Source organism: Sceloporus occidentalis, unplaced genomic scaffold, assembly GCF_023333645.1.
Source record: "Sceloporus occidentalis isolate IW3139 unplaced genomic scaffold, rSceOcc1.0.p SCAF_1, whole genome shotgun sequence".
Classification (NCBI taxonomy): domain Eukaryota; kingdom Metazoa; phylum Chordata; class Lepidosauria; order Squamata; family Phrynosomatidae; genus Sceloporus; species Sceloporus occidentalis.
The window spans coordinates 24,216,660-24,240,802 of record NW_028316981.1 but is presented as its reverse complement, the minus strand read 5'-3'; the positions used below and the strand labels follow the sequence as shown (position 1 = coordinate 24,240,802).

General features: G+C 41.8%; 1 protein-coding gene across 4 annotated transcripts in view; it reads right to left on the bottom strand.

The window, feature by feature from the left end:
- LOC149321215 (plexin-B1-like) overlaps positions 1 to 24,143 on the bottom strand; it is a 221,080-nt gene that overhangs the window by 5,769 nt on the left and 191,168 nt on the right. For all 4 annotated transcript variants that reach the window (XM_089517440.1, XM_089517430.1, XM_089517450.1 and 1 more), the window contains 12 exons: positions 20,307 to 20,483; positions 19,218 to 19,366; positions 16,201 to 16,301; positions 14,906 to 15,123; positions 12,415 to 12,593; positions 11,930 to 11,996; positions 10,549 to 10,695; positions 6,116 to 6,293; positions 5,599 to 5,702; positions 3,695 to 3,779; positions 1,714 to 1,880; positions 616 to 776 (listed from right to left, as the gene is read on the bottom strand). In XM_089517440.1, the coding sequence (XP_089373566.1) occupies positions 616 to 776; positions 1,714 to 1,880; positions 3,695 to 3,779; positions 5,599 to 5,702; positions 6,116 to 6,293; positions 10,549 to 10,695; positions 11,930 to 11,996; positions 12,415 to 12,593; positions 14,906 to 15,123; positions 16,201 to 16,301; positions 19,218 to 19,366; positions 20,307 to 20,483 (1,733 nt within the window). The remainder of the gene's footprint in view (positions 1 to 615; positions 777 to 1,713; positions 1,881 to 3,694; positions 3,780 to 5,598; positions 5,703 to 6,115; positions 6,294 to 10,548; positions 10,696 to 11,929; positions 11,997 to 12,414; positions 12,594 to 14,905; positions 15,124 to 16,200; positions 16,302 to 19,217; positions 19,367 to 20,306; positions 20,484 to 24,143) is intronic.

The window sequence follows — 24,143 nt, the reverse complement described above, 5'->3', positions numbered from 1 at the left end:
AGAAGGTTTGACTAGAAAGTCCTTGTGATCTCTATGATTCAGGGATTTAACATCATCTGCTGAGGAGTGAAATGCTTTGGTAGCAGGAGCTAAATTAGGGAATTTCAGTGCATGAAAGCAAAGGAAATGTAACACTAAATGTGTAATTGAAGGCAAGGTGTGTGGGAGAGGGGGATTTTTATTCTCAGTCAATGCATGAGGAAAGGGGGTCTAATCCATTATGCTCCCATTGTAATCCCATGGAAAGTTCTTCTCTCCACCAACTTTCCTAGTAAAATACTAACGGCACTCTGTTTAATGTCACACATCTTGTTTGGCTCTTAAAATTGTTTCATTTGAATCTGCAAACTCTGTGCCACCGCCAACATGTTAAATATACATTGGGCAGGTGACATTCTCTGAGACTCAGTTCACTTAGTTGGAAAATGGATATAACAACAGCCTGGCCCATAACACTAGTGTGAGGATGTAGGTTAAATGGGCACAGGGAAGGGTGCTGCTGAAATTGAACCTGAGTATTTTATTTCACTGGGCAATAGAGAACATGACAGTAAACAATGTTACTGGGATACTTTGCTTTTGGAAAACACGAGGGCAGAAGCTTTGCTTACATACCTATTTGTCTTCCAAATATGGATAGTCTCTGTGTCTGTGATTCCATGATTCAGTGCCTGTTCATCCAGCAGGTCAAAGAAATACTTCACAGCAAGTGGCACAGGACGGCTGGTACTGAGGATCACTTGGAACAAGTCATCCACAAATTTTTGCAGTGTTCCCTGTAGGCAGAAATCAGAGCAGGGATTTCACGCCAGAAAACTCAATTTTACAAACAAGTACAGGGTAACTCTCCCTTATTTAAAATTCTGAAATCCAAAATATTCTGAAAACCAACACCTTTTTCATGGATGGCTCAGATAGGGGCACCTGTGCTTTTAGATGGTTCAATGTACACAAACTTTGTTTCATGCATAACATTATTAAAAATAGTGTATGGAATTACCTTCAGGCTATGTGTGTACCGTATATATGAAACATAAATGAATACTGTGTTTAGACTTGAGTCCCATCTCCAACTTATCTACTTGTTGTTGTTGTTGTGTGCCCTCACATTGTTTCTGACCTATGGTGTCCCTAAAGCAAACCTATCATGGAGTTTTCTTAGCAAGATTTGTTCAGAGGTGGTTTGCCATTGCCATCTCTTAAGGCTGAGAGCATGTGACTTGCCCAAAATTACTCAGTGGATTTCATGGCCAAGCTGGGAATTGAACCCTGGTCCCCAGACTTATAGTCCAACACTCAAACCACCTTCTATGGTGGATCCAGAAGATATCTATGTATGTGCAAATATTCCAAAATCGGGGGGAATACCCTACTTCTGGTCTCAAGCATTTCAGATACGAGAGACTGCATCTGTAGTGGTCTTAGAGGGGTATGTGTGGCCCTTGGGCTGCACCTTACTCTCTCCTGTTACAAAAGCCTTCTAATGTTGCCCTTTTAATTTTTAGTTCCTATGATGAAACCCTTTTGGATCATATCAGTTTGTCAAATCTAGGCTAACAGAGCAATTGTATACATTTTTACTGAACACTACACCTCACTGTTTACCTATGGGCTTCTTCCCAGGACAGTGTGCACAGGGTTGAAACCTGAAGGGATAGGTGCAAAGAAATGAAGAAGACAGAAAAGACCAGAACTTGAGGAGTTCCCCTTTACCTTCATGGAAAGGAGGCGGGTTAGATAGATTTCTGGGATGGCCTTGGCTCTCTCTCGCTCCCGCAGGCTCCCTCGCCGATGTTTTGGCAGCTCAGGCTCCTCAGTGGGCTTCACAAGATGCCAAAGCTTCATCCCACCTTCATCAGCATCTTCCAGCATTGGAGTCTCTACAGTATGGAAAGCAATGTGTAAGTTTGGGAAGCGGTGTTGGAGAGAGTATTCTCTTTCTTTATTCCAGTTAGATCCCACCCCTTCTCCAAAGAGTTTTGTATGGTATAGATGGTTATTCTACCTGCATCTCTTGATTTCTTTAAAGATAGACAGGGAAACAACTGGTGGTTCCAAACCTCGCAGGGCACTTAACATGTATAAGTCAACTAATTTTGTAAAAAAAAATTCACTCAAAAGGCTTAGGTTGACTTATAAAATGGTAACAGGTCAATATGGTAACTTCCCCAGCCTGGCTGTCTCCTGAAGGGACAGTAGGGCTAGGGAGGAAAGAGAAAGGCAAGCGCTTGCCCTGCAAACCTCGCCCTGACCATGACTGCCCTTTGGAGGACAGCTGTGGAGGAAAGCAAGTGCTTGTCCTCCAAGTGTCCTCCCCACCATGGCTGCCCTTTGCAGAACAACCGTTATTGGGAGAAAGGCAAGTGCCTGTCCTCCACACCATGGCTACCCTTCAGAGGATAGCAGTGATTGGGAGGAGGGAGAAAGGCAAGCACTTTCCCTCCAAACCCACCATGGCTACCCTTCGGAGGATGATTATGATCGGGGGAAGGCAAGTGCTTGTCCTCAAAGCGTCCTCCCCACAATGGCTGACCCTGGGAGAACAGCCATGGTTGGGAAGAGGGAGGAAGGCAGGTGTTGGCTTCCCAAGTCACGTCCCCAACATGGTTACCTCTTAGGAGACAATCAGGGTTGGAACAAGGAGGCAGGGCAAGCACTCTTCCCCCAAGTCTTTCCCCATCCTGGCTGTCTCCCAAGGGAACAACTGGGCAGCGGAGGGGGAGGAAGGATGAGAGTTTTTCGCTCAACATATCCATGGGTCAACTATAAGTTGACTATATAGCGAAAAACTATGAGTATATACAGTAAAACCAGTCATGAACTACAGCAAAAATCCCTAAGCAGCAGGAATGTAATAAAACAGGCAGATACAGCAGATGAATAATTTAAAAAATGACTTCTTAAATGAGGAGGTCTTCACCCTGCAATAGAATGCTATGAAAGAGGATGTCTACCTGGATTTCCAGAGCAAAGAATCCCACTTTTATGTACAATAATTCTGTGAGATGGAGGGGTGGAAGGATTGAGGGTGTAGCCATGCTGTGGAATTAAAGGAGTTTGACAATACTTTAATTTCTTTTATTGAGATTTGTAGTTTGCCGAGGCACCAAAGCTCTCTGATACATCAGGCCAAATGCTTCACCAAACTACAAATCCCAGGATTCTGGGTGCATCTACACTGTAGAAATAGTGCAGTTTGATAACACTTTAAGTGCTGTAGTTCCATCCTGTGGAATCCTAGAGTTTGTAGTTTTACAAGGTCTTTAGCCTTCTCTACCAAAGAGTGCTGGTGCCTCACAAAACTACAAATCCCAAGATTCTGTAGGATGGAACCATCTCAGTTAAAGTGGTGTCAAATTGCATTATTTCTAATGTAGATGCACCCATAGTCTCCTTTTAAAATCTATAATAAAACCAAGAAATTTTGTATGGAAACATGCACAGGATTTTTTTCCTCCATCAGCCAGTTCAATCTCAATATTATTTAATTATTGACTTAATTATTTCAGGGCATTTTTCTGCTGGTTTTCCGTTCTTAAAGCAGTTTGTAATATAAACAACTGCAATTATAAATGAACAAAAACAAAACAGGGAAAAAAACCCAACAACAACAATGCCCATTAAAAACTGGTGATATTACCAAAAAGAATGGGGAATATTTAGTTTATTTCCATGATTACTGGGAGTGACTCACTCTCTCCAGGGATGTAATCGTGATTCTCCCTGGGAAGGTGCTTGGTCATACGAGGAACAAGGGCAACAGTGGCTCCATCGGGCACCTGAGAAAGAAAATGCACTCCATTATTTTCTAGAGTGTTACTTGAAAAAACATGAGTATACTCTGGACCAAATCACAGTATGCTCCACCTGTATAGTAGAAACACCAATGGGCTTTGGACATAGTAGGAGTCAGCCAGAGGCTGGGATAGCTCAGCTGCATATATATCTTTGAAAATGCTCAGGGATGTGTCAATGTAAGGATAGTGCACAGAGTCAAAGCTGAACTTGAACATATATCTGCATTTCCTTAGCTTGTGTATTGCTTCCTCAATATACTTGTGGGTTTATTTTCTATAAAAATTGTTGGGCGCGTCTATACTGTAGAAATAATGCAGTTTGACAAAACTTTAAGTGCTGTAGTTCTATCCCATAGAATCCTGGAATTTATAATTTTTACCAAGTTTTAAGCATTCTCTGCCAAAGAGCGTTGTTGCCTAGACAAATCCCAGGATTCTATAGGATGGAGCCATGACAAAGTGGTGTCAAATTGCATTATTTCTACAGTGCATATGTAGCCTAGAATTGTTTTTTGTTTTATTTTAAACAGAAGGCTTCAGTTGCTTCCAGGCAGAGTATTCCTTTTGTTGCCAATCAAAAGGCACTGCAGAAGTTCTTCCACTATAAAATTTCAGCTGGAAGCCTCCTTCAATATGAAAGATATGGTGGTGCGATGTTTACTATTTTTACCTATTTTGGGAAAGTGTATATCTTGACTTGTCATTGTCAAAATAACATTTTAGCTGGTTTGCATCCTTTCCAAAACAAATTAACAATATTCAGATAAACTACCTAAAGAGATTAAGTGGAAGACTGATCTTAAGTTGAGGGAGGAGGGGAGTGTTCAGTTAGTAAGTAACTGAAACATGGAAAGCGAAACCAATGTTCACAGAATGTATCCCAAACTGGTAGACATCTAGAGAAGGACATGGAAGTCACCTACTTTGCATCCAGAAGGTCCTAGATTCAATCCTTGGCATCTCCAGTTAAAACAAATGCAGAAGATGTGATGACAAAAAGATTGTGGCTGAGTCTCAAGGAAGTTGCTGCCAAGCACAGTAGACCGGCTATTGAAAAGGTTACCTTTTGGGCCTACAGCTCCCAGAACCTCCCCAGCCAGTATGGCTAGTGCAACAGTGGTGGTTTCTGGGAGATGTCATCCAAAAACATAACTTTCGCAGCTTCAGGAGTACATCTACAGTAGACAGACAAATGCAGGGACTTTTAAAGCTTGGTCTAAAACATACTTCAGAAATAATCAATTTTGAGACTGCTTTAATTGCCCTGGCTCAATGTTAGGGAATTCTAGGAACTGTAGTTTTGTGAGACATTTAGCCTTCTCTGTCAGATAGCTCTGGTGCCACAATAAACTACAATTCCAAGGATTCCTAGCACTGAGCCAGAGCAGTTAAAGCAGTCTCAAACCGGATTATTTCTGCAGTGTATTTTGGACCCTTGTGTTCTTATTCATCTGGATGATTTGGCACTGTTTTGCCGTTTTGTGCAAATAAGGAACTGGGAATAAATTTCATCCATCTGGAATAAGACTGCAAATTTCTCATGCAAATTTGCATATGATGATATGAATATGATGAGAAGACTAAAGGGCTATCTGTAATAACCTCATGCCACAAAACAGGACATTTCTTTCATTGGATCTTGCCAGCCCAAAATTAGCCACAAAGTGTTACGTTCAAAGGGCCTGCTTCAAAACAGGCACTTACCGAGAAATCAGTATGGGCTGCTCATGCAGACATTAAGTCAAGCTATGAAGAGTAAACTAAAAAGGCAGTCAAACTAACAAAGAAATGAACACCTTACCTTGTAGTGTTGTAGCGTGTTGAGACGCTTCCAATTGCCCTGGACAACTGAAGTCACATCCTCATCAGAGAGAATGAGGTGCCCTGCCAGCCCTGATCTCCATTCTGGCACCATTGGACACAGAAATGCAAACAAACAAACAAAGAAAAGAAAAAAAATAGTCATGTTTGAGAACATAATGGAGCAAAGACCATCTCCTTCACACCCACTAGGAGGGTAGGAGGACACCGGCTCTTATCTGTTATCTGCAGCTAGATATTCAATATTGTCCTGCTGGTGTCTCCCCACAACACCTTCCTGTTGACCACCTAGGGTTGACTTGGAAGTGGTTGGATGGCATTTGTTTGCAGGTGGCTAGCCATTTGTAGAAATTGGCTTCTGCTCAGGTATAGGGGTGGAGTGGAGGAAAAACACAAAGCTGCAGATACAGGAGGCAGGCTAGTGGGTTTCCATTAAGGGGACTGCCAATCCACTGTAAAAATATGCTTTTTCCAGGACCACTAAGACTACTACTCACCCAGGTCAAGAGTGTCAGGGTCTGGTCGATGGCAATAAGGTGTCCCTTTGTAAATCTGGTCAAGGATCTTCTCTTTCACCTGGGTGATTGTGTCACAGTCCAAACCCTTCACCAAAACTCCCTGGGCACCTTCTGTGCCTCCCACTGTGCTCCCAGCTTGAGCCAAGACGGTCAGTGTCTGCAAATCAACCAACCAACCAATCAGTTAATAAATCAGTCAATCAAGAAGGCAAGTTGCCTCATAGAATCATAGAATCGTAGAGTTGGAAGAGACCACTAGGGCCGTCCAGTCCAACCCCCTGCCATGCAGGAAATCCAAATCAAAGCATCCCTGACAGATGGCCATCCAGCCTCTGTTTAAAGACCTCCAAGGAAGGAGACTCTATCACCTTCCGAGGAAGTGCATTCCACTGTCGAACAGCCCTTACTGTCAGGAAGTTCCTCCTAATGTTCAGGTGGAATCTCTTTTCCTGTAGCTTGCATCCATTGTTCTGGGTCCTGTTCTCTGGAGCAGCAGAAAACAAGCTTGCTCCCTCCTCAATATGACATCCTTTCAAATATTTAAACAGGGCTATCATATCACCTCTTAACCTTCTTTTCTCCAGGCTAAACATCCCCAGCTCCCTAAGTCGTTCCTCATAGGGCATGGTTTCCAGACCCTTCATCATTTTTGTCGTCCTCCTTTGGACACGCTCCAGTTTCTCAATGTCCTTTCTGAATTGTGGCGCCCAGAACGGGACACAATATTCTAGGTGGGGCCTGAACAAAGCAGAATACAATGGCACTATTACTTCTCTTGATCTAGACACTATACTTCTATTGATGCAGCCTAAAATAGCATTGGCCTTTTTAGCTGCCGCATCACACTGTTCACTCATGTTCAACTTGTGGTCTACTTGGACTCCTAGATCCCTTTCACACGTAGTTTCATTCAGCCAGGTGTCACCCATCCTATATCTGTGCATTTTATTTTTCCGCCCTAAGTGCAATACCTTACATTTCTCTGTGTTGAATTTCATTTTGTTAGCTTTGGCCCAGCTTTCTAGTCTATTCAGGTCATTTTGAATCTTGATCCTCTCCTCTGGGGTATTAGCTATTCCCTCTAATTTGGTGTCATCTGCAAATTTGATAAGTATGCTCCCAATTCTGTCATCCAGACCATTGATAAAGATGTTGAATAGCACTGGGCCCAGGACAGAGCCCTGTGGGACCCCACTGGTCACTTCTCTCCAGGATGAAAAGGAGCCATTGTTGAGCACCCTTTGGGTTCGGCCGGTCAACCAATTACAGATCCATTTAACAGTTCTTTTTTCTAGCCCACATTTTACAAGCTTGTTTGCAAGAATGTCATGGGAAACCTTGTCAAAGGCCTTACTGAAATCAAGATATACTATATCCACAGCATTCCCTTCATCTACCAAGCTGGTAATTTTATCAAAGAAAGAGATTAGATTTGTCTGGCATGACTTGTTTCTCTGAAACCCATGTTGACTTTTTGTGATTATGGCATTGCCTTCTAGATGTTCACAGACTCTCTGTTTAATGATCTGCTCTAGAATCTTTCCTAGAACTGATGTCAGACTAACTGGACGATAATTGTTGGGATCCTCTTTTTTCCCCTTTTTGAAGATGGGGACAACGTTTGCCCTTCGCCAGTCTGCTGGGATCTCTCCTGTTCTCCAGGAGTTTTCAAATATGATTGCCAATGGCTCCGATATTATTTTTGCCAGTTCTTTTAATACCCTTGGATGGAGTTCATCTGGTCCCGGAGACTTAAATTCATTTAGATTAACAAGGTGTTCCTCTACTATCTCTTTACTTATTCTGTGCTGAAATTCCCCTATTCTGTCCTCTGCTCCATTATCCTCAGGTTGAGCACCCTTTGCCTTTTCTGAGAAGACTGAGGCAAAGAAGGTGTTGAGTAATTCTGCCTTTTCTCTATCTCCTGTTAGCATTTTGCCATCTTCTCCACGCAGTGGCCCTACCGTTTCCTTCTTCTTCCTCTTGCTGTGGACATATCCAAAAAAGCCCTTTTTATTGTTCTTAACCTCTCTAGCAAGCCTGAGTTCATTCTGCGCTTTAGCTTTTCTGACTTTACCCCTACACATGCCTGCTATTTCTTTGAATTCCTTTTTCGTGATTTCCCCCTTTTTCCATTTCTTATACATGTTCCGTTTCAAACTTAGCTCGGTTGAAAGTTCCTTAGTCATCCATCCTGGTTTCTTGAGACACCTCCCGTTTTTCTTTATCACTGGAACTGTTTGAAATTGTGCCTTCAGTATCTCCCTTTTGAGAAAGTCCCATCCGTCCTGAACTCCTTTATCTTTTAGTATTTCTGACCATGGAATCGCCCTCAATACTTCTCTAAGTTTACTGAAATCCACTCTCCTAAAGTCTAGGATGCGTGTCTGACTCTGCCTAGCTTCTCCTTTCCACTGTATTACAAACTCCAAGAGAACATGGTCACTTCCACCTAATGATCCCACCACTTGCACCCCATTAACCAAGTCATCCTTGTTGGTTAGGATCAGATCTAAAATAGCTGACCCCCTTGTTGCCTCTTCCACCTTTTGGACCATGAAATTGTCTTCCAGGCAAGTGAGGAATTTGCTAGACCTTGAGGATTTTGCTGAGTTTGACTTCCAGCAAATATCAGGATAGTTGAAGTCGCCCATCACTACTACATCTCTCTTTTCTGACTGTGTGGTCATCTGTTCTAGAAAGATATCATCCAATTCCTCAGTCTGACTTAGGGGTCTGTAGTAGACTCCCACCGTAACACCCTTGTTGTTTCCCTCCCCTTTGATTCTTATCCAGATGCTCTCCACCTGGCTTCCATGATTGATGTCCAGGATCTCTTCACTGGTGTAAATATCTCTGACATATAGTGCTATTCCTCCTCCTTTCCTGTTTGGCCTATTTCTCTTAATAAGGTTATACCCCTCTATTTCCACATTCCAATCATGAGACTCATCCCACCAGGTTTCAGTGATGCCTATTATATCATATTTGCTTTGTTGTACTAGGAGTGCGAGTTCATCTTGCTTATTTCCCATGCTCTGTGCACTCCACTTGGTCATCTCTCCTTCTAGCCACAGGTTAAGAGCTAATGATGTCTTAATGTTATTGTGACCCAAAAGAACAGCCCAGGGCCAGTGCATAGGACCCAAACCTCAGCTACTGAGCTAGAACCAAACAGAAATCCTAAAACTAAGTGTACTCTCATAAAACCTATATAAGAGGTACAGTGGGGTGAAATTTGCAAATGATAATTGATGAACAGATCCGGGCGAAAGGGGTGTGTGTGTGTAATTCAACCCTTCTTCTATCTACCTATCTTTTATGAAAATGCTTTCCTTCTTGGGCATCTTTAGTTTTCATTTAATGAGTTTATATCACCTCCTTCTCCTTCAAGGAACTAAAGAAAGTATACAGAGAGCTACTCCTTTTTGAGGTGAGTTAAGAGTAAAACATAGCAATTGGCTCAAGATCTCCTGATACACTTTACAGCTTAGTGGGATTTGAACTTGCATGAGAAATCAACATGGATGCTTTCCCCAAACAGCCCCCAAAAGCAGAATTAAACCTGAATGTAAACGTGAATTTACAAAAGTTTATCATTGGATGGGGTGAAGAAACTTTTAATCTTGTTGATGTTATTCTGCATAATCTTTATTTTGACAACCTTGGTGTTGGAACCATTTATTTCCTGAAATAAGAGTCAACCAGAAAAGAAAAGAAAGGAAAAAAACAACAACACCCCAGCTTCCATCATGCAGAATAAGTAGGGTTGCCATATTCCCAGATTAGATATGGGTAGCAGAGGGCATTTTGAGTTAAAAGAAATTAGAGTTAAAAATGGAGGGAGGATGCAGTAAGCACAGTAGGGGATGTCATCCTCCATGACACAGCACAGCCCTAAACTTTAGGTAGTTGCTCACCTCAGTTGTAACCAAGTGTGACCAAGTAGGAATTTGAATTTAGGTCTCTCTGTATCAAGTTTAGCAGTCTTTAACTGTTAAACTGTAGTGGCTCTCGCAGGTAAATGCTTACAATGTCAAGGATGAAACATAGTGGTAGAAAAACAATGCAACAATTAATGTGATTCATTGTATAATATTAAATTTTGCATAATGCATATCATTTGCATATTATGCACACTTCCATAATATGCAGAATATGGCACCTGGCTTTGGGAATATGGGAACCCTAGGAGTTGGAATGGCCAGAATTGAGGCAAGAAGGAGCTGTGTGTTCTGGCTATATAGAGCTCTGAACATTTTGAAATAGGGCTGCTCACTTCTGGATGGCAATATCACTGGGAAGATTCATCCTGGACTCTGTGGCTGACCAAAAGGATATGGCTGAAATGAAGGTCCCAAAATTGGCTCTAGCTGGACCTTTTCCCAGCCATACTTCAGTAGCATTCTCACCAGTGTGCGATATTCCAGGTCCTCTCGGAGAAGGCGGTTGTCGTTCAAGGTGTATTTAGCTTTCCCTGTTACCCAGTCCACTGGCCCCTTGTCCACCTGGTGCTTGATCCCTCGGAAGAGCATATAGAGGGGCTCACCAACAGAGTCCTAGCAGAGAAACAGAGAAGGCCTTTCAGCTATCATACAGGACTTCTGGCATTGCTGTTCACTATTATGGAGCATCAGAATTTGGCTGGTGAAAATGTCACTTCAATAACTGGTTGTGAATTAGTGGGCTGGTCCAGCCTGATCTAAACTGGCTCGTACCAGCAAAGTTACTGCCACACAACTATAGGGGCATATACATCTATGAAGATGCCTGTATAGGCTAAAGTTGGGTCTCAGGTTTGAAAAGAAAGAAGGCTCAAGACTGATCTTTGATCAATCAGTTCACTCAGTGGTGTACCTAGTATATCTTACACCTAGTACCGATCATTTTTAATATCTGCTTCCTCTCTTCAACAGCCCTTTCTGGGTTTAGCAGAGCTGCTGGCTGGGCGGCAAAGGAAGGCAACTCTCTTTACTGCCTAGCCAAAAACACCACAAGAAGGCAGCCCAGTCCCACTAGTACCCACTGATGGGGGTGGGCAGCTGCTGCCACACTGCAACCTTTTCCAGGTCTAGTGGAGCTGCTGGGCGAGCAGCAGAGGGAGGCAACTCTTTTTATTCCCCCCCCCCCCCCCCCCAGTCAGCAGACCCACCAGACTTGTAAGGGAGTCTCTTTCCACCAGCACAGAGGGTGACACTGCCAGTGCACCAGATGACACCAACAGGTGGTACCACCTTTTGAGGGGTCACCTGGCATGCTCCACACTTCCTAGTGATGGCCCTTAGTTCACTGCAGCTCAATTGTGAGTAAAAGATGAATTATCCAGCAACCAACCAGCATGATGTAGTGGTTTTAATGTTGGACTATGACTCTGATGGCAATGGCAAACTCCCTCTGAGCAAACCTGCCAATAAAACGATAGCGTCACCTTAGGGTCACCATAAGCCAAAAAATGACTTGGAGGCACATAACAACAACCTGCATGCATCAACAGCAGAAGTTGTTGCTAGAAGAAGCCTAGGTGCCAGTGTCAACAGGGGACAAGTCTTATGGGTTTCCATTTCACAGTTCTGAAGAATAAATCATCCTGATATGTCACCTTCTCTTGCTACCCTTATTGTATCGAATCCTTGGAAATTCTATCGCATCTTATATGTGCCTCCATTAAAGAATCTGCCCCCATCTTGTTCAGCTAATATTAGGAGACAGAACAGAGAGCTACAGGGCTGAATTATATGTCAGGTATGACATCTTTATTTCTTCTCTGCACAAACAGTTAGGTACATGTCTTACCCTTACAAATGCATAGAGGCAGATGGACATCCAGTTGGTCAGCAACTTTTCAACCACTGTTTCTGTCCTAAAAAAGAATCCAGATTTATTATGATTGTGTTCTTTCTGGAGATAACCTCTGTCCCCAAGCAACATGTCTTTAGAAGCACATCATCTTTAATCATGGTGATAGCAGAGAGTTGTGATTACGTGGGTCCTTTGTTTCCACTGGGGTTTGGTTCCATGACTCCCCATGGATACCAAAACCTGTGGATGGTCAAGTCCCATAAAATACAATGGCAAAGTAAAATGGTGCCCCTTATAGAAAATGGTAAAATCAAGGTTTGCTTTTTGAGATTTATATTTTTTTGAATATTTAAGCCCGGATTGTTGAATCCATGGATGGTTGAACCCATTGGATATGGAGGGCTGACTGTATTAATAGACTTGTCCTTCATGAATTTGATTAATCCGTTTACCTTCCCTCTCCTGACCAAATCTCTCACCTTCTCAGCATCAGCTTAGGATTCTTGGCTACATACTGCTCCACCAAGTCATTCAGGAGTGTCTTGAGGATGTCTGTGAAGTACTCAAGTTTCCCATGCAACGAGACTGTGAGAAGTGATGCAACATAGGCCCGATCTCTCGGAGAGAATGTGCGCTGGATTTCCAAGGTGTGGATAAACTAGGAAAAGGAAAAAGGCCAAATAAGGCACTGTTTTCCATAAGCAATAATTTCTTCTGGCTGGGGGAGGGGGGCAGCTATTGTAATTGGCTGGTGAGCCACTCTCAGAAATGCAAGAAAGTTGACACCTAACTTTCACACACACACAAAGTTGTTGAAATCAACAGGGGAACAAATTAAGAAAGTACAGTAGCATCAAATTAAGAATTGTCAAATGGCAAGCATCTGTATGAAGAAGATACTGAAGTGAACGAGAGGCTCAACACCTTAAAGATTATGGAGATCTTAAAATGACACCTGAAACACATAATAAAGATGTGACAGGGTAGCAGAAATGCATTTGTTGGCCACTGATTTTTCAGGAAAAATGAGGAAGAGGTTCTGCATGTATATAGCTGTACATGTCAAGAATGCCAGACATGGACACCACATCAGTATGAAATGTATTTGGTCAGCAGCCACTATCCCATTTGTTCTTCGTGTATTCACTCAAAGAGAACCTGGTAAGTTAATTTTTAGACTACAGCTCCCAGAATCCCCCAGGCAAGTTCCCAGCATCCTCCAGATAGGGATTCTGAAAGCTGTAGTCCAAAAAGTAGATTTTTAAAAAAATTATATTTAAAATAATAGCTTGGTTATAATTACATTGTGAGCTTCAGTATATCACAATAAATTATATACAGAAACATCTTTTCTTTATAAGGTCACCTATATTGCCATTGATATATTCCATTATTAATTGAAAAGTAAAGGCAAGAAATATAATATTCTATCTTAAATCTGAGGACTTTCAATCCCATAACTTATTAACCTTTTCCCATTTCCTCAGAAATTGTTGCTCAGTTGTCCCACTTATCACCACTGTCAACTTGTCCATTATAGATAAATCATATACTTTCATAATCCATTCTTCTAATAAATCCGTGCTTATTATTTTCCAATGTCTTGCAAATATCAGGCAAGCTGCTATAACTAAATACAAAATAACACTTTCTTCTTCTTGATTTAGTTTTCCTTTTATATCTTCTGTAATATTTAGTAAGAATAGTTTAGGGTTTAATTCAAATTCAGTTTGCATAATATCCTGAATTTTGGCATGAATCAGATTCCAGAATTGAAACGCTTCAATACACTCTCACCACATATGATAATAAGATGCATTGGGTTGTTTACATTTCCAGCAACTGCTATCTTTGTTTCCTCTTATCTTAGCCAGTTATTTTAATGGTGATAGATGCCATCTCTAAAACAATTTATAATAGTTCTCTATTAGGTGAACACTTTTAGTAAATCTTAAATTTTTCATCCAAACTTTTCCCCAACTTTCTAATGTTATTTGATAGCCCATATCCTGCATCCATTTTACCATGTTTACTTTTACTGTCTCTTCTTTCAATTCTATGTCGAGGAATATCTTGTATATTTTAGTTATCATTTTTTTATCTTGAGATATAATTTTGTCTAATTCATTTGTTTCTCTTTCAATTCCTATATTCTTAATATCTTTTTGGAGTCTTCCTCTAATTTGGTAATATGTTGACTATCATAATTCTATTCCTTCTTCCTGTAGTTCCTTTATTGTTTTCATTCTTTCTTCTTCTCCGTTTTTAGCTCGAATATCATTAGGTGATCCATCTCCCTTTGCAAGATTTCCCTGTTTTGTAGATAGCCTCTAGAGCAGAGGTCCACCTCGGAATATATATATATATATGTGTGTGTGTGTGTGTGTGTGTGTGTGTGTGTGTGTACACACACACATATATATATATATAAAATTTTTGTTCCATATTTTGAGTAGAGCTTTTCTCATTACATGTTTATTATATTTTTTACAGTTTGTGACCTCATCGTAACACTTTCTAAGGTCTCCACTCAATCCATTCAGGGAGTGGTTTAAACAGCCCAAATATCTCTATCCTGTGGTACTGATAACAACAGTGGGCCCTTGGTATTCACTGGGGTTTGATTCCAGGACCCCCTTTGGTATCAACATCCATGGATGTTCAATGGTGTAGTAAAATGGTGTCTCGTATATAAAATGGCAAAATCAAGGTTTGCGTTTTGGGATTTGGGAAATTTGGAATATTTTCAAGCTGTGGATCTTTGAATCCGTTGATGGAGAATCCATGGATACTGAGGGACAACTGCATAACCCAAGTCAATTGACATTTGAATAAAACTGCCTCTCTTCTGACACTATTATATCCATGATGTGAATGATATAATCACTTATTCAATTTAAACTCCAAAATTAACATTAATGATACCTTTTTATAGAAAACACACATTTACTTACATTTTAATCAACATACCTTGGTAAGAAAGAGCTTGCTGTTGAGGAGATTGGAGAGCTGCACCAGGCCCTGTTCAACCGTCTGTCTCCGAGATTCTGGCACATCCAGATCCCTTTGTAATGGCGACTCACGGTGACCAGGGAAGAAGATGCGTTCAGCATAGGTTTTGTAATCCAAGAATGGAATCCCAGTCCCAACTAAGTCACTGGTAAGATCCATCATTTCTGTCATGAGGTCTGGAAAGAAAGGAAGCACCTATATTATGGGGAAGAGGTCTGAAGGAGAGGAATATAGGAAGCCAAGCCAATTGTCTATCCAGCCTAGATTGCACTGACTGGCAGTACTTTTCCAGGTTCTCAAGAAGAAAACAGTCTTTGCCCTCAACTCCTATCTGATCCTTTGGTCACTTGAACCCGGGAGTTGTGCATCCAAAGCATGTGCTCTGCAACTGAACAACAGTCCTTCCCCTGCTATAGCTACTAACCATGGTGTTCTGAGGAATTTCAAACTAAGGGTCTTTCCACACCACACAGTACAACACAATAATTCCAGTATGCAAAGGGATCTTATAGCACCTGTGAGACTAACTGATAGAGAGAAATTGGTAGCATGAGCTTGGATAGACTTGAGCCTACTTCCTCAGATGCAAGAGGCAGAGTGGAAAGTCCAGCGACAGACCTATATAGCAGTCTGTGTGTGGGAATGTCCGTAAGAATGCAAAACTTTGTGGGTGTGAAGATGACGTGACACATTCAGTTTTAATTCTATTTGTTGGTGGGCAAGGCAGGAGGGATGTTACTTAAAGCCAAGGTGAGTGGATAACCACATGAACGAGTATTCATATGAATGGTTTCCTAGCACATTACACACATTATAACACTAGTTAATCCATAGCCTCAGCAGGACTCTCTTGGCCAGTTCGTCATGTCTTCTTTTTGGTTCCCACACTACATCCCAATACTCATTCATATGGTTATCCACTCACCTTGGCTTCAGGCAGGACTAGTTTCCCCCAACTCCATGGGCCCCCATACCTAATAGCAGCTGCCTTAAACTGGGCAGTTAAACAATCCTGGGGCAGGTAAGAAAGCAATTTGTTATAGCTGGTTTCCTCAGCCTGGCACATAACCCTGAAATGTGTTTGGATTCTACATTCCATCAACCCCAGACAGCAAGACTGAGATGAGAGGTGCTGTAGTCCAAACACACCTGGAGGGACCTTGCATTGGAAAAGCCTGCCTTAAGGTGTGGGCCCTGAGAGGATTCCACATCACCAGTGGTGGAGGCCAGAGCACTCCCTCCAATTCCTCTACCTGTGAATTCTTTTTTGCATCGGTCCCGGACACTTGTTTCCAGATTTTCCAGCTGGATCTGAACCTTCTTGTAGTCCTTCAGGGCCTGTTTGCTCTTCCTCCTAGAAAGAAAAGAAGAAGCAACATTGCTCCCTATGGCTTCAGCATTCTCTGGTAGACAACTATGAAACCAAAACAAACAAACACACACCCAGGTAGTATCTGACCTGATATAAAATGTTTACATTATACATTTTATACTTTGTACTGATTGGAAGGGAAGGTATTTCGCAAAGTATGGGATTTCTGAGTATGGGATTTGGAATTAGAGAGAATTTGCAGGAGAACAGAGAAACATGGACTGATATCTGGGGAGAGGCATAGCCAACCAATGAAGACAAGGTTTCCCATGACATTCTTGCAAACAAGCATGTAAAATGTGGGCTAGACAAAGTAACTGTTAAATGGATCTGTAATTGGTTGACCGGCCGAACCCAAAGGGTGCTCAACAGTGGCTCTTTTTCAGCCTGGAGAGAAGTGACCAGTGGGGTCCCACAGGGCTCTGTCCTGGGCCCAGTGTTATTCAACATCTTTATCAATGACCTGGATGACAGAATTGGGAGCATACTTATCAAATTTGCAGATGACACCAAATTAGGAGGAATAGCTAATACTCCAGAGGACAGGATCAACATTCAAAATGATCTGAATAGACTAGAAAGCTGGGCCAAAGCTAACAAAATGAAATTCAACACAGAGAAATGTAAGGTACTGCACTTAGGGCAGAAAAATGAAATGCACAGATATAGGATGGGGGATACCTGGCTGAATGAAACTACATGTGAAAGGGATCTGGGAGTCCAAGTAGACCACAAGTTGAACATGAGTCAACAGTGTGATGCTGCAGCTAAAAAGGCCAATGCAATTTTAGGCTGCATCAATAAAAGTATAGTGTCTAGATCAAGAGACGTAATAGTGCCACTGTATTCTGCTCTGGTCAGGCCTCACCTAGAATATTGTGTCCAGTTCTGGGCACCACAATTCAAAAAAGACATTGAGAAACTGGAGTGTGTCCAGAGGAGGGTGACGAAAATGGTGAAAGGTCTGGAAACCTTGCCCTATGAGGAACGACTCAGGGAGCTGGGAATGTTTAGCCTGGAGAAGAGAAGGTTAAGAGGCGATATGATAGCCCTGTTTAAATATTTGAAAGGATGTCATATTGAGGAGGGAGCAAGCTTGTTTTCTGCCGCTCCAGAGAACAGGACCCGGAACAATGGATGCAAGCTACAGGAAAAGAGATTCCACCTCAACATTAGGAAGAACTACAAAAAGGGCTGTTCGACAGTGGAACACACTCCTTCCTTGGAGTGTAGTGGAGTCTCCTTCCTTGGAGGTCTTTAAGCAGAGGCTAGATGGCCATCTGCTGGGGATGCTTTGTTTTGGATTTCCTGCATAGCAGGGGGTTGGACTGGATGGCCCGTGCATTCTCTTCCAACTCTATGATTCTAAGAATCTGACTGTAACTGCAGGAAGTTAAAAGTCCAGTTAAAACTTCCCTGTATTAACTATTGGACCAAAAACCTTGGCCACTTTTTGCCATTTTTAATGATAAAATTTCTTTGAAACTCTCTATACTTCAAAGTTTCATGATACTCAGACCTTTCTCATAGCATTTCTTGTACATCACCCTCAAAGAAACAACTTCATTTTCTCCTTTTGTCCAGTAAACCCAAAGAAATCCATCAAAGAGTTGAAAAACCAAAGTTCTAACTCACAGGAAGTGGGAGTCTTTTCCTTGCCTGTAATTCTCCAGAATTTAAAAAATGGAACATGTAAAAACAGGAACTGAGCAACATCTCAAAGGTATGCAAACAGATACTGTAGCACCTTTGCGATTAACTGAGAGAAAGAGCTTGATAACATAAGTTTTTGTAAGACTAGGAAGAGTTACACTCATGGAAATGTGATTGATACCAACTCTGCAATAATTTTGGCTGAAGATAATTTTATCTTCTGACTGTCCAGGCATTTTAAGATGGGGAATCTGCCTTACATGTTTTTAAAAGTGACTTTTATTATTGCATTATTATCATCATTCCCTTTCTTCTCCTTACTATTGCACTACTCTTATTTGTTTGAGGTTATATTTATTGTTCACTGCCTCAATACCTTTCACAGTGATACAGAATGAGTTGATTGACTTGTACTAAGTTTCTTCAGTGACTCAACTTGGACTCAATTTGGCAATAAATGACTTGGCTTGACTCGAGTTGTACAGCACGCCCGCACCATACGCAGGCTCACCATACGCGGACTTGAGGTCATGCATACCGCAAGCTCTAATATGGTGAATGGGGTGCGCACCCATGCCGTGCACTGTGGGGATGCACCCCATTCAAAGAAATGTGGCTTGATCTTACACGGAATTTGCCTTAGACGGTGGGTGCAGATCCAAAACGGAACCCCTGCATAAGGCAAGGGCGCACTGTATATTTTTAGTGACCAATTTCCTAGTGTAACTTCATCCAGAAACAGCAAACATGTTAGGCTATGGACTTGAGGCTGGGTTGAAGTCTACTCAGTAGTTAGTCCTTGCTGCACATTGGAGGAGCTTTCCAAAGCTTTTGAAAAGACTAAAAGGATCATTCTGTCTCAAGCCCATTGCTTAACACATTTGGTGTTCCTGTCTGAGAATTTTTTTTACCTAACTTTTTGCATGTCTTCTTGATTTTCTAGTTATTGACAACCACCCACTCACGTATGCACACACTACCACCATCTCCATTCGTTTTTTCTGTTAAAGTTGGCTCCCAGACTTGAGACTTGACTTGAAAGTATCTTGCAAGGACTTCAAACTCGACTTGAGACTTGGAGTAAAAGACTTGAATACATCACTGACCTTTTAGTAAAAGGCAGTTTATAAATGTGCACACAAACTAGCTACCTGCCTTATAATGGGATGGAGATTCCAAACTATCTGGCAGGTTTCAGGAAGACTGGAATACAGTTTGCAGACAAAACACCCTGCCACTTCTCACCTGTATATGAAGACGATGATGAGAACAATGAAAGCAACGAAGGAGGCACCGACACCCAAACTGATCTGGGCTTCCAGAGGAAAGTTGAGCTGACTTTCTGTGTCATATTGCACCCGACCCAGCGAAAAGTTCATATTCCCCATCTGGACCTGCAGGGCAATGAAAAGATCCTAAACTAGATACCACCTTGAAGACTCCTGTTCTTCTCTGATTCTGAAAGGTAGGCTGGGTCAGGCTTAGCTAGTACTTGGACGGAAGACCATCAAAGCATCTAAGGAACATCTAGGTGGGATTAGGACAAAAGCTTGCTTGAAACCCTAGAAAGCTGCTGCCAGTCAGAGTTGGTAATACTATGTTTTTACGCTTCAATGTGAATAGATGATAAAGATCTCTCTTTGTGTACATGTTTCTGTGTGTGCATGCATGTATGCATGGGCATATGTTTAGAGATCTTTGAAGACTGATCTGGGAGAGGGCCTTTACCCCTTCCTTCCCCCCCCTCTCTCCCAGATGTAATTCCCCCCGCCATCTCAAAGCTGATGCTAGACACACTGTAGGAACAAATGAATAATAGCTATAGCAGAACCACCTTCCTAGCCATTCTTCCATAATGTGCTATTGGTCATTGCATTTTCAGGGCAAAAAGCAAACAGTATAGCTGTTAAAAAACAACCCCCCTTTTTAAGTAACCCAGTTTCATATTCAGGGGGACTCTGGAAATATCTTGCCCCCCCCCCCCCCCCCTATTTCAGAGCCTTTCCTCTTTCCAACTTTCCCATCTCTCTCCTGATCATCTTTCTTTCACCATTACTAGTTAAAGCTCTATGTACTAGTTATAGCTGTATGCTTCCTCTTTAACTGCCATGGCTGCATCCTATACAATCTGGGATTTGCAGTTTGGTGAGGCACTACTTCAGTCTGTCTGAGAAATCTAAACATCTCACAAAATTACAAACTCCAGGATTCCATAGGATGGAGCCACAGCAGCCATTCAAGTGGTATCAAAGTACTGTAAGTGCCTACTATGAAATCCTCCACCCTACTCCTCACTCTAGATCTAGTTTCACCATGCCAATATCCACCCCTTACTGTGAACTCTGGCAAGGAGTCTGTGCCTTCCCGCTTGGCTCGATGCTGAGGTGCTGGTTGCTCAGGGGGAGGTTCACAATAGAGGTGGTTCTTTGTGAGGGTCTTTACTGAACATATTCCTACTCCGATCATGGCTTTCACTTCTTCTTTGCTAATAGCCAAGTCCAGATTTTCCCCCTACAGAAAGGGACACAAGTTCACAAACAGGTTCACAAAAATTACTAGCTTGGGAAAAATAGTATTAGTCTTGAAAGGAGAAGTGGGATCAAAATAGTTAAAACTGTTGTTAGTAAATAGGTTCACAAAAATGACTAGCCTGGGAAAAATAGTATTAGTCTTCAAGGGAGAAGTGGGATCAAAATAGTTAAAACTGTTGTTTCTTGGATGATGACTCTCACTAGCCATGCTAGCTGGGAAATTTTGGGAGTTTTTATCCAAAACAATGATATTTCCAAGTTCTGAGAGGATGGAGAACTCTGTTCCTCAAGTACATCCATCTCCTTCTATCTTAAGGGTAAGGGACCTCTCTTTCAGTCCCAGGGCTGAATTCAATTTAGTGGGCTTTTAGTTCTTGGAGGCAGTAGATTTGTTTTTCTCACTGTATATTATGCTTTTTATCATTGTATTAGTTCCCTTGTTCCCCTATATTCCTTTTTAAATTATTGGGCTGTATGCTTTTGGCAAGGCTGCTTACCTGTTTCATTGTTTTATTTTTGTACAGCAACATGTACATTAATGGCACTATAGAATAAAATAATACCAGTACCAATACCAGTTGTTGTTACAGAGGCATCTAGGAAGGAAGCATATTTTAGCTTAAATAGACTTATCATATTCTGAAGAGCAACAAAGGAGATACATTTACTGATTCACTAGTTCAAATGACCAACCGCGATGACAACATTCACTTTAAATACCCTGGCTATATAAGCTGTAATAACTGAGCCTTCTCTTTCCTCCTTCCCTGCCTGTTCTGACAGCTGCCTAAGCTAGAAGATGGTGAGGATAGCTGCTTTGGGGGCTTCCCTTGCCCTGCTTTAACCTAGCATTTTTCTCTTCCTCCTCTTCACAGCTCTACTATCCCACTTAGCCACTTCCTCTTATTTGGATCAGGTAAGAAAAACCAGCCAAATAAAAAATCTTCCTGGACAGAAGTTTTAGCTCTGAAAAGGAGGACAGGTCTGGGAAAAGGAGGACATATGGGCTGCATCCGCACTGCAGAAATAATCTGGATTGACACCACTTTAACTGCCACGGTGCAATGCTTTGGAATAATGGGAACTGAATTCTGGTTCCACAACAAACTACAGTTGGTCCTTGATGTTTGTGAGGGTTCCATTCTGCATCCCCCCCATGGATACCAATAACCATGGGACCTCAAGTCTCGTTGGTTTTAATGGTGGTGTGGCCATGTGTTGGGATGAATGGGGCAGAGCCATCTGCAGATGCTCAAATCTTCGGATGGCAAGCCTGCAGTTGGGGTGGACTGACTGTACAATTCCCAGAATTCCATAGCACTGAGCTACGGTTGATTATTTCTGCAGTATGGATGCAAGATTATTTCCATACTGCAGGATTATTTCTGCAGTATGCAGCCTAGCATAAAACTCCCTTACACAGTCACTTAGGGGACAGCTCTACTGTAAAAATAATGCAGTTTGACACTATTTTAACTGGCATGGCTCCATTCTACAGAATTCTTGGATTTGTAGTTTGGCAGGGAAGTCTAAAGAACATGTGAAATTACAAACCCCAGGATGTCACAGGACAGAGCTGTAGCATTTAAAGTGGTGTCAAACTGTATTATCTCTACAGTGTAGAAGCAAGAAGCATATAGACTTTTTAGAATGCAGAGAAACCCCATATAGCAGGTGGGAAGCCACAAACCATTGATATCATGAGGGAAGGGATGTAGATTTCCAGGGAGCCCCCAAGGATGGGTTGAGACCCAAGAGATCCAGATTGAATCCCAGAGCCTGAAGTTCTCCACCCTGTTCCATGGGAATTCACCTGTAACCAATACAGGGATGGTGACAGAATAAAAATGATGAAAGGAATTACCAGGCTCCCAGTGAAGAAGGGCAGAACTAGAATTTGTGCATTTCAAAATGTGTTCACCTGGCAGAACAGCCAGTGTGGCATAGTGGTTTGAGCATTGGACTATGATTCTGGAGACCAAGGTGCAAATCACAGCTTGGCCATGAAGCCCATTGGGTGTCCTTGGGCAAGTCACACTTTCTCAGCCTCAGAGGATGGCAATGGCAAACCACCTCTGAACAAACCTTGCCAAGAAAACCCCATGATAGAGTCACCTTAGGTTCGCCATACGTCAGAAACGACTTGAAAGCACACAACAAACAACATCTGGCAGTATCTGTAACCCAGAAAACCATTTTCTCACTTCATATCTTTTTTTTATTATTTATTACAAACTTTGCTCTAGAGACATTTCACTGTGACATCTGTGGTTTCTGTGGCTTATTAGCTCTTAGCAATTTCCTAACAAAATGCTATTAACCTTAAATGCCATTGTAAACAGATGGCATGGAAGGAAGGGACTGCAACTTAAAATGTCTTGTGGCTGGTATAAGATAATAGACTCTGCATTATTACGAAGGCTGTGAGAAGGGAATGTAAATGATGCCAGCTGGAAAACATAACATCTGTAATGAGAATATGTAATCGGAATCATGCCAAATATTAAAAGGGGGGTGAAGCTTGCATTGTTCTGCAGGTATCACTAGTTTATTTTGTCCTGATAGACAGGGGTGTGGAACCTGTTGGCTCCACGCCCGGTATTGCTGGACTACAACTTCCATCATTGTCTATGGTGGCTCCGATGGTGAAAAGAGAACAGATACATTTGAGTGAGACATTTATAGGTAATTCTAATGAGGGTAAGAGAGAAATGACAGGAGGATGATGATGTTGTCATCTCCATCATTATTCATTTTATGCATTTTCCACCTTTCTCCCAAAACGAAAACTCAAAATGACTTGTAAAATTAAACAAATAAAATACAGGAGATCAGGATTAAAATGGAATCAAACTATAAATAACATTAAAAACAATTTAAAACATACACAAATAAGAAAGTTTAAATACAGTACAGCATCCTACTGAAAGATCTTTCTTTTATAAAAACAAATTTGCTTTGCTAGTTCTTGTCCCACTGCTTTCACAGACCAAGTATTTAAGGCATTCCCTGTTGTAAGATGCAGCCCCTGACATGGGCAGATTTGCTGGGAATGACTAAAAATGTCAGATTCCAACTCTGAGCAATTCTGTCTGACAACAGGCATCACTGGCAATGCTTGGAGATGATGGGAGTTTAAGTCCAGGAACACCTGGTGTGCAGCCAACAAGTTCAGCACCCCATATCTTGGCAGAACAGATGAATTAATGGGAGAAGAGGTCTAGTCATGATAATGAAATGCAGGAATGTAGCTAGTGTTAGCATTTATGTGAGAGCACTGCCCCTCCCAAATAAAAATTCTGCCCCTGGACAAAGTTTTCCTTCAGTCCCCAAGTTTCTAGCATTGCAATAACTAAAAACTCCATTTGAGCATGTAGAAATAGAGTTTAGGCAGCCAAAGAAAGCAGCTGGGAAAAGTTACCAAACACAACAAAGAAGAGTTCTAAGTGTTAATGGTTTTCTATGTATCACTCTGCAATGCTACAAATCTCTGGACTGAAGAAAAATTGCATTTGGATGGAGAATTTGTATTCGGGCAATGGCAATGCCTTCATTTTGCCCAGCCGCCATAACTATATCCCTGGTTTAATGGCACCTCCAGGTGAAAAACTGTATTTTATGTAGTCAATAAAACAAGGCA